This window comes from Triticum urartu, chromosome 3 (genome assembly GCF_003073215.2).
Source record: "Triticum urartu cultivar G1812 chromosome 3, Tu2.1, whole genome shotgun sequence".
Lineage (NCBI taxonomy): Eukaryota > Viridiplantae > Streptophyta > Magnoliopsida > Poales > Poaceae > Triticum > Triticum urartu.
Window position 1 is genome coordinate 32,151,188 of NC_053024.1, and position 9,715 is coordinate 32,160,902.

Consider the following 9,715-nt stretch of genomic DNA (forward strand, 5'->3'; position numbering starts at 1 on the left):
GAGATTAGGGCTTGGTGGCGGCTCCGTATAGTAAAACACGATGAATCCTTCTTCCTGATTTTTTTTCTCTCGGAACGTGAATATATGGAATTGGAGTTGAGGTCGGTGGAGCGTCAGGGGGCCCATGAGGCAGGGGCGCGCCTAGACACGCCCCCACCCTCGTGGACAGGGTGTGGGCCCCCCGGCCTTGTTTTTTCGCCAGTATTTTTTATATATTCCAAAAATATTCTTTATTGATTTTCAGGTCATTCTGAGAACTTTTATTTCTGCACAAAAATAACACCATGACAATTCTGCTGAAAACAGCGTCAATCCGGGTTAGTTCCATTCAAATCATGCAAGTTAGAGTCCAAAATAAGGACAAAAGCATTTGGAAAAGTAGATACGATGAAGACGTATCAGGATTCCTGCTGCCTTGCTATGGAGACCGTGTCGGCCGCAGCCAAGTCCGAGATGATGATGTGGAGCGCGATGCTGGGCTACCGGGAGTAGTTGGGGGCACCCACGCGTTCGAAGTCAAGCACCTCATAGAAGGTGGGGAATCCGCGCACGTCGCTGTCTACCATGTGATGTGGTCAAGTTGTTGCTAGATCATAGAAGGGTGAGGAGACAGGGAGCACCACCAGTGGGTGTAGTCGCCTTGCTTCGTCGGATCAAGACCGCCACCCGTCGGTAGGAGAAAGAAGAAAGGATGCTTGAAGGAGGCACTAGCACATGCTCCACGTACATGAAGCAAATTAATCAAAAACAAAGGACTTCTTTGCACAGAATCATGTAACAGTGGGTACAGAACTAGTCCTCGAAATATGTGTCATTCATTTTCCATCTGGCGGTCCATATTTCCATTTTTCTATTTTTGCATCTGAAGCTCAGGTTTTATTCTAGTTGCTCCCTATTCTACGCGTATATTGCATCTTCTTCTTCTTTTTCATGGAAGCCAGCCTCCCACCTTGTTTTTTATGTAAAGGTGGTGGGACTCACGCAAAAGGAGGTGCTTATAGATTTTAAGTTGGGATGGAGCAATTTATGACTTATAAGTTGGGGTGACTTATAAGTTGGGTCTGTTTGGCAAAATAAGTCATTTTTTCACTTTTCGACTTATAAGTTGGTGACTTATTTGGAACCAAACAGGCCCTTAATCTGATGACTCTACTATAGTTGCTTTTAGAATATGATTGCTTCCCTTGTGCTTGCTTATAGCGAGTAGAGCAACCATGACCAATTTGGAGGGGGTGGGGGGAGCCAAGCGACAAATAATTCCTCCACACCAACTACTGCTCGGTTCCTCTTTTCACTTTACGGAATGTTAACATTTTATGATATGGAATGTTGAAGTAGAAGCTAGACAAAAGATCATATTATGCTAGAGAATTAACTTGAAAGTTGGGAGAAACCTCATAGACAAGCATACCTGAAGACTGGAGTTTTCTTCCCCGGCATCAATGATGGTGGAACTAGGTGTGTGGAGAATGGTCGGGCACGGTCCGATCATGAAGCCGTTGTAGTCCTACATGGAGAAGGTCGAGTTTGTGCCTCATGGGCCGTTGCGTGAGTGGGGATCCTGCTGCCTTGCTATGGAGACCGTGTCACCGCAGCCAAGTCCAAGATGATGATGTGGAGCGCGATGCTGGGCTGCCGGGAGGCAATGCCAGGTGACTTTGGAGCCGGAGTAGTTGGGGCCACCCACGCGTTCGAAGTCAAGCACCTCATAGAAGGCGGGGAAGCTGCGCACGTCGCAGTCTACCATGTGATGTGGTCAAGCTGTTGCTAGATCGTAGAAGGGTGAGGAGGCAGGGAGCACCACCAGTGGGTGTAGTCTCCTTGCTTCGTCGGATCAAGACCGTCGCCCGTCGGTAGGAGAAAGAAGAAAGGATGCTCGAAGAAGGCACTAGCACATGCTCCATGTACATGAAGCAAATTAATCAAAAACAGAGGACTTCTTTGCACAGAATCATGTAACAGTGGGTACAGAACTAGTCCTCGAAATATGTGTCATTCATTTTCCATCTGACGGTCCAGATTTTCATTTTTTTATTTTTGCATCTGAAGCTCAGGTTTTATTCTAGTTGCTCCCTGTTCTACACGTATACTGCATCTTCTTCTTTTTCTTTTTCATGGAAGCCAGCCGTGCTGCTGCATCTCCATCGCCTGCCTGGCTGTGACCCTACTACCCGGTTCCTCTTTCCACTTTACAGAATGTACCAACTACGTTGGTTTTAGCTGCCCACAGCTCGAATTCTGTGACAGACAGACTAAACATTTTCTTTTGTAGTACGAAGAAGAAAATAAAATGTGCTTTCTCTGTATAAAATAATAATAAAATGCCCGAAGCATTCATTCCAGCTGCATGATGAGATGTGAGGGTCACTTCTACCTACCTAACGTGCCTTAATAAATCGGTCTAGTTGAGATGCATTATTCGATCCAATGTAGTATTTATTATTACAGCATTCTTCAACAGAATGTGTACACCTCGTTCACTCGTTGTCTAAATTTCCATATACACAATGGTTTAAAAAGATTTCCTCACATACACAAGTAGTTTTTTTAGCAGATTGTCTATACATAGACTGTTATAGTCTCGCATGTATTTTAGGACTCCATTACAAATTTGACGCAGTCTTTTTGACAGTGGAAAATTTGAACGATTTTCATGAAAAAATAGTACTAAGTTTAGTTGACAAGCACGGTAAATCCACATCAGTTTATTTATTTTTCAGAAATAATAAGAAAAGAAAAAAGATGCTATGTGGTGGGCCAAGTGTAATGTGGTGGATGCAAAATCACTGACCGGACACGCCAGGGCATTCCTCATAACTCATCTCATACATGAGGACAATATGAGAAATGTCAGACAGCCCGGGCATTCAAGGAGGCTTTAAGGGGTCTGGCTGGGTCAACTTTTTCCATTCTCTCTTTTGTCCGATCAGTGGTCTTGTGTCCGCCGGGGCAATTTGAGGAGTCTGACTGTAGATGCTCTAAGAGCATCTATATCGGATAGTCTATATTCTCATTTAGACTATGGTCCAAACCAATTCCTTCATATATTTTTTACTAAAAAGGCACTTTTATCAACTCAAAATGTAGCATTAAACTTATTTAAAACATGATAAGTAACGCCTGGTCTCTACATAACTAAGATGCACACAGCCAAACGCCAAAATCCTGACAAAAAAGACATATAGGCAACGATAGAGTCATATAGGACCGACACCATGCCTATGTTTGAAGAAGATGGTGCCTCGATCCGGAGATTTTGCTGCCACTCATGTTGGGTAAAAATCTCCCTGGCCACCCGCTTCAATTGCACACTCATCGTCTTAAATAGCGATTGATACTCCGTTTGAAAAAAATAAGATGAGATCAATTCAGTGTCCATGCTCATCTGCACCCGGTGAACAGTAAGTTCAAAAAGAAACTAAAAAAAATCTTAAACTTTTTTAGGTGGAAGATGTTCTAATGCGTGATGTTAGTGCCAAATTTTCAGCTCGTTCGGACATCTGGGAGCTCATGGCAAAAAAGACAAAATCGGTCATAACAATACGTGAACGGTAACCTTTCTTACAACCTCAAAATTTGTCTTTCTTACTGAGAGCTACTGAAATGTACAAACTCCATGTAATTTGGCACGCACTTCACGTACATAAGCATCTAGTATCACAAAAAAATAATCAGAATTCTTAATTCTTTTTATTATTTATACAAATTTACTATTCACCTCGAGTACATATGCAACCGATAGCCAAAACGCCGCGCCCGGTCTTTAATCCCCACCACCTCCACTCCTGCCTCCCGGGCTCCACGATTTTCGTCGTAGCCTCCCCGTAGCGCAGCGCGGCGGTGGCAGCACACCAGATCGAGGCCAGCAGCAATGCTACATCTACAGGGGTTTTACAGGACCTTTACAGGCTATGCTGAGGTGGGGTGTGTTGATTGGTTGTTAAGATGAAGCGGGCCTCACCCTGAAAATCAGAGGGGGGGGGGGGGGGGGGGGGGGGGGGAGAGAGATTAGTGAGGGGAGAGGGTTAGTCCGTTAACTCTTGTAAAAGCTTCCCGTACGTCTAGCATTTTTGCGAGGCCAGTGAGCGGCACACCGGATGCCGAAACTTTGCCAAATTCCTACCCTACGTATGGTTCTTTGAGGCAAGAAGTCTCTGCTTCCATGTACGTATGCTAAATAAAATAATCAGAATGTGGATTTCGCTGTCGACGCGCACCACTCAAGTCTGAAGCTCTCCCATGGCAATGTGGATGTCCATGACATTTTCTTCACCCCTTTTCTCCCTTTTTCTTCCTTGTAAATAATGTTCTGGGGTGGTTGCCACTTGCCAGCAACATTCCTGCGCTGCTCCTCTGCTAGCTTGTCCCCGACGCACAGGGGTCAACCCACTAGTGCCTCTCCCGAGCTGGCCGAGCCCCCTGGCCGACCTGCGACTGCTCCCATTTCGATCCGCCGCCAGCCCAGCCGTCGCGGCGTCGCCTCGCCGGCCCCGCTTGGCCGCCCGGAGCCACCGCCGGACCGCCCTGACGTCCGCCCATAGCCGCTGAGCCCGTCGCCTTCTTCCGAGAGAGGTACCCATCCCCTGATCCCCCATGGCTGCTCTGAATCTGACGAATCTAAATCGAAGAACTTGACTAGATTTTCGGTACGAATTCTGAATTTGTCCAGACCCAGCAGCTCCTCGCGTCCCTGACGCTCCTTGGACAGTCTGGAAGCAGAGATCTTCTCTGCCCCTTTCTCCCTTAATAAAGAAATGTTTTGAGGTGGCACGTCATTGTTCCATAGTAAAGAAGAGGAAGTCAGGGCAAGCGAAGGGAAGGGAAAGTAGCCATCCTAAGATGGGAGAGGCTGGCAGGATGAAGCTGCCGGCTGCTGCAAGACGGTGCGATCTCTGCTCATGAGATCGAGGCCCGCATCTCATCTCATCTCACACGCTGGTAAGCCAGCAGGCAGGCATCACCGATCATCTTTTCATGCTCACCCACCTGCTCGTCGATCGTGTAACTCTGTCTGTTGACCACCCAGATCTCACACCCATGTGTCCATGATCTGCCCGCAACTTCTTGAGAAGAAGAAGAAGAAGAAGGAACCTCATCGAGATCGATCATGGATGGAGATCGGAGGAGGGAGCTGGCCGCGGTCACCGGTCCAGCGCGCGCGCAGGACAGCCCGGCGCGGCGTCTCATCGCCTGGCTGCAGCTTCTCTTCAGTGAGTCATCATCGATCTCCGGCCGTTCTTGATCGGTGTCCGCCGTCGATCGAGCTCGCTCGTGACCCGTTTCGATCCTTGGTCTGTGTTTCGCAGAGGCTTTTGTTCAGAGGCATAGCTGGTTGGCAAGGTGGCAGGTGGCGGGGCGCCCGGCGCTGCTGCTCCTCTTGGCCTTCCTGGTCCAGAAGAACCTGCGCCGCTCCTACCTGTCATGGCACAAGTCGCGGCTGCAGCGGCGCGCCGCCGCCGCCGTCACCGTGCAGGCCGCGTTCCGGGCCATGGCGGCTCGCCGCGACCTCCTCCTCCGGCGGCGGACCAGAGCAGCCGTGTACATCCAGGTGACTAACATGATGCAGTCAACTGCAGTTGTTGTACTGGTGTGTGTCGCAGTTCTCTGACAATGAACATTTTGTAAAAGGCGCAATGGCGCGCGCGCAGGGCGCTGTGGAGCTACCTGGCCATGAAGAGGGCCTCGGTGATCTGCCAGTGCGCTTGGAGGCAGAGCATTGCGAGGAGGCAGCTCGGCAAGCTCAGACTGGTCATACCCTGACCCCTCTTCATCTTCCACTCCTGTCGCTTGAGTGGTTGGTTGGTCATCTGAATTTGCTGAAATGTACAGGCCAACGTCGAGAGGGAGAGGCTGGATGAGATCTGCAGGCTGCATGAGATGGTGGATGTGCTGCAGCAGGCCGTCGAGGACGCGGAGGTGAGGGTCATCGCCGAGCGAGAGGCGGCGGTCAAGGCGATAGCGGAGGCGCCTCCGGTGATCAAGGAGACTGTGGTATGGGTGGAGGATGCTGACAAGGTTAACTCGTGGAACGCCGAAGTTGACCGACTCAAGGTGATCTCTCATGCCAATGCTCCATCCAGAGATTGTACAATGTGCTATGGTTCAGTCATATGAATCTCTGATCTGTGGCTAGTTCAGATAAATGCAGAGACTAACGTGCTCTTGCTCTTTTAATTTTTTATGTGTGCTGCAGGGGTTGCTGGGAGCAGAAATGCAGGCCACCATTGACGCCAAGAAGGCCCTGGCAAAGGCTGAACTGAGAAATGAAAAACTGGCTAGGTTGCTTGGAGTTCAGGAGATTAAGAACAAAACGCTGCAAGATTCCGTCAAAAGGTTGCAATTTTTGTTTGCATATTTACCGTGCTGCACAATGCATGCTGGCTTTCTTGCGAGTTTAACGATCATGAATTCGGATATTTTGCACGGTCGTTGAGCAGGATGGAGGAGAAAGCTTCCGACCTCGAAGCGGAAAACAGAATGCTTAGACAGGCTGTTGCATCCATCCCTTCTGTCAAGTCACCATCTAGCGAAAACCACAGAGCACATGATCTTCAGGTACGCATGATCAAAAAGCATTCCATCTATAATCATGATCATCAATATTACTAAAACATGTTGTTGCATGTTGACAGGCAACTCCATTGAATGAGAAAACAACAAATGGTGCCGTTAAGCCTGTGATAGTGGACAGGAACGGCGATATTCATGACGTATGTATGGTCCTACAGTTAGGTTGATCAATATTTTTAGTGGGACGCGATGCTAATTTGACCCTGTGGGATCTCTTAACTAGGATGACAATGCTGAACTGCCTGGCTCAAATGATGCTGAAGCTGAGAAACAGCAGCAGGTAGGATTCAGGTTCCGAACTCTTGGATAAGCTTGGAACACCATCACAATTCATGTGATGCGCCTTTGCGACGTTTCTAATGCTCCTGAAAATCTAGGAGCTGCTGATCAAGTGCATATCTGAAGATCTGGGATTCTCAACCGGAAGGCCTATCGCTGCGTACCTCATCTACCGCTGTTTGGTCCACTGGAGATCATTTGAAGAGGACAGAACCACTGTTTTTGACCGCATTATTCAGAAGATAAGTGCTGCAATTGAGGTATGTGACATTTACAATGGTACACATAACTGGCACTTCTTATGGACATAAGAAATATGGAGACATGATGTTTTGTCTTCTCCTGCAAGGCGCGAGACAGCAATGAAAAATTAGCATATTGGCTATCCAATTCGTGCACACTGCTGCTGCTTCTCCAAAGGACACTGAAAACCAGTGGTTCAGCTGCTTTGGCGCGTCAGAGGCGAAGACCATCGTCCCTCAACTCACCAAAGGTAATCATGTTGCAGAACTTCTCAGCTTCATCATTAGTTTATGTTATCAATGAACTTGGAATTATGTACTCAGTATCGGGTTGAAAAATTCCAGGAAAACCAAGCTCCTGGTCATCCTGAGCGTTCAGTTTCCGATGGGCGGTTGGTCGGTGCGCTGACTGACATTTCCCAGGTTGAAGCCAAGTATCCAGCTCTTGCTTTCAAGCAACAGCTCACGGCATTGTTGGAGAAGGTCTATGGAGTGATCAGGCACGACCTCAAGAAGGAGCTGTCGTCTCTGCTTGGGCTGTGTATTCAGGTATGCACTGCACGTCTGCTAATTCTCATTAGCATTTGATGGAAGATCAAAGACTGAGTGATGAAATTAAATACCTTCTCTAGGCACCGAGAACATTCATCGTCAGCCCCAGAGGAACAGGCCCTCAAGGAACAGACATGGCCCAACAAGCCTCCATGGCACATTGGCAGAGCATTATCAAGATCCTGACGAATTCCCTCAACGTTTTAAAATCAAATTACGTACGCACCAGAGCTATATCACTGGCTACCGTTGCTATTCGAAACACGTCTCATTTCGCATTCTTCTGCGGAAACGCATTTGCAGGTGCCTCCATTCCTGATCTGCAAGTTGTTCACCCAAGTATTTTCATTCATCAATGTGCAACTATTTAACAGGTACATGCAGCATATGTACTGCTACTCTTCATTCATTCATGTATAGGCAAAACTAGTGCCATGGACAGATGAACTGAAATGATATATTTTTGGATCAATTACAGTCTCCTGCTTCGGCGTGAGTGCTGCTCTTTCAGTAATGGGGAGTATGTCAAAGCAGGCTTGGATGAGCTGGAGCATTGGTGCCATTGGCTAACGGAAGAGGTGACAACATTTCTCCCCCATTGTTTCACTAGAGATCTCACAGGAAGCAGTTGGTAATCAACCTTCATCTGTAAAACAGTATGCAGGTTCATCCTGGGATGAACTGAAGCATATTCGGCAGGCGGTCACGCTCTTAATACTCGAAGAGAAGCACAACAAGTCTCTCAAAGAGATCACCGATGATTTCTGCCCGGTAAGTCTGGACCTTAGTGATCCTTACTGTTTTCTTAACAATCATAATCATCCTTCTCATGTCATTAACTTTCTTGGATACTACGTCTCTGTCCTGCGAATAGGCACTCAGCATGCAGCAACTGTACCGGATCAGCACGATGTACTGCGACGACAAGTTCGGAACCTTGGGCATCCCATCAGATGTAGGCCACTCCCAACACACACGATCTTCGCACGAATATGCAGGTTGCATCTCTTACCATTTCCCGGAGTGGATAATAATGATCCGTTGATACCGCAGGTCGTTGCGAGCATGCGAGCCAAGATGATCGGAGGATCAAGCAGCCCATCGGTGCAAGACGACATCAACTCTTTCCTCCTGGACGATGATTTCAGGTTCCAAGCAAAGCACCAGCCTCCCCCTTCTTTTCTGTTCACTTCACTGGCCCTGTTTGGGATGCTAGAATCTGCTTTCCTCATTCGTTCCGAAAAATCGCCGTTCATCTCTTGATGCAGCATACCGTTCTCCGTGGACGACATCGCCAGGCTGATGGTGCACGTGGACATAGCAGACATGGATCTGCCGCCGCTGATCCAGGAGAAGAGTGGCTCCCCGTTCAAAGCCTGAACGGTTCTGGTGATGTACAAACATAGCGCGTGATATATACACATACATACCACAGTTTTGGCTTGGTTTTTCGGGTACATAAAAATCAGTTTCCTTTCCCTTTTCTGGCTGGTTTTTGGGTTTTTGTTTTCCTTGTCTTGGATTTTGAGTGGTTCTTGGTTGCGTTTGCGTGTGCCGACCGACTTGTACAAAAGTGAGCTGTATATGTAATGTAACTATATATGTACATCCAGGAAAACAAGGGAAGAGATTTGGGGTTTTGATGATGGTTGAGGAGGTTGATGCTTCCAAGCCAAGCATAACCCTTCTGTGCTGCATATGTATATATACAGTGGTCAGGGTATTGAAATGGTGATGCTTTTCCATCACGACCGCATTTTTTCTTCCCTCGCCGTTTGAGCATGTGTCACTTGAGGCTGACACTATCATTGCTTCCTAACCCTGACAATGTGATCGATGTCTCATCGCATAGATAGGTGGTCATGAACCCCCACAAAGAAAGGAAAAAAAAGGATGAGTGGCCATAATGATAACATGGAACAGACGTGTGACACAGAAGGGCCATCGAAAAACATCAGGGCCGGAGTGCCACGCACCCTACGTGTGGAACTTATCATTTTGGAAGATAAAAAGGTTAAGCAGGACCAGTAATCAATGCTAGGGGCTTGGATGGAAAAGAGAAGCAAACAGTA

General features: G+C 47.6%; 1 protein-coding gene across 2 annotated transcripts; it reads left to right on the forward strand.

The window, feature by feature from the left end:
- The first annotated feature begins 4,313 nt into the window (after nucleotides 1-4,313).
- Nucleotides 4,314-9,391, forward strand: LOC125542554 (myosin-17-like). Of its 2 annotated transcripts, none has more exons than XM_048705630.1 (20): nucleotides 4,314-4,572; nucleotides 4,670-4,938; nucleotides 5,027-5,210; nucleotides 5,307-5,548; nucleotides 5,629-5,748; nucleotides 5,830-6,051; nucleotides 6,194-6,333; nucleotides 6,438-6,555; nucleotides 6,633-6,710; nucleotides 6,794-6,850; nucleotides 6,948-7,109; nucleotides 7,199-7,342; nucleotides 7,437-7,640; nucleotides 7,724-7,861; nucleotides 7,947-8,017; nucleotides 8,122-8,221; nucleotides 8,301-8,414; nucleotides 8,518-8,598; nucleotides 8,697-8,791; nucleotides 8,912-9,391. In XM_048705630.1, exons 3-20 carry the CDS (start codon nucleotides 5,108-5,110, stop codon nucleotides 9,021-9,023), a joined length of 2,301 nt encoding a protein of 766 aa, XP_048561587.1. In that variant the 5' UTR covers nucleotides 4,314-4,572; nucleotides 4,670-4,938; nucleotides 5,027-5,107; the 3' UTR covers nucleotides 9,024-9,391. The 2 variants fall into 2 exon arrangements, with proteins under 2 accessions (XP_048561587.1, XP_048561588.1); XM_048705631.1 differs by having other exon boundaries at nucleotides 4,315-4,572; nucleotides 4,787-4,938.
- The last annotated feature ends 324 nt before the right edge of the window (nucleotides 9,392-9,715 follow it).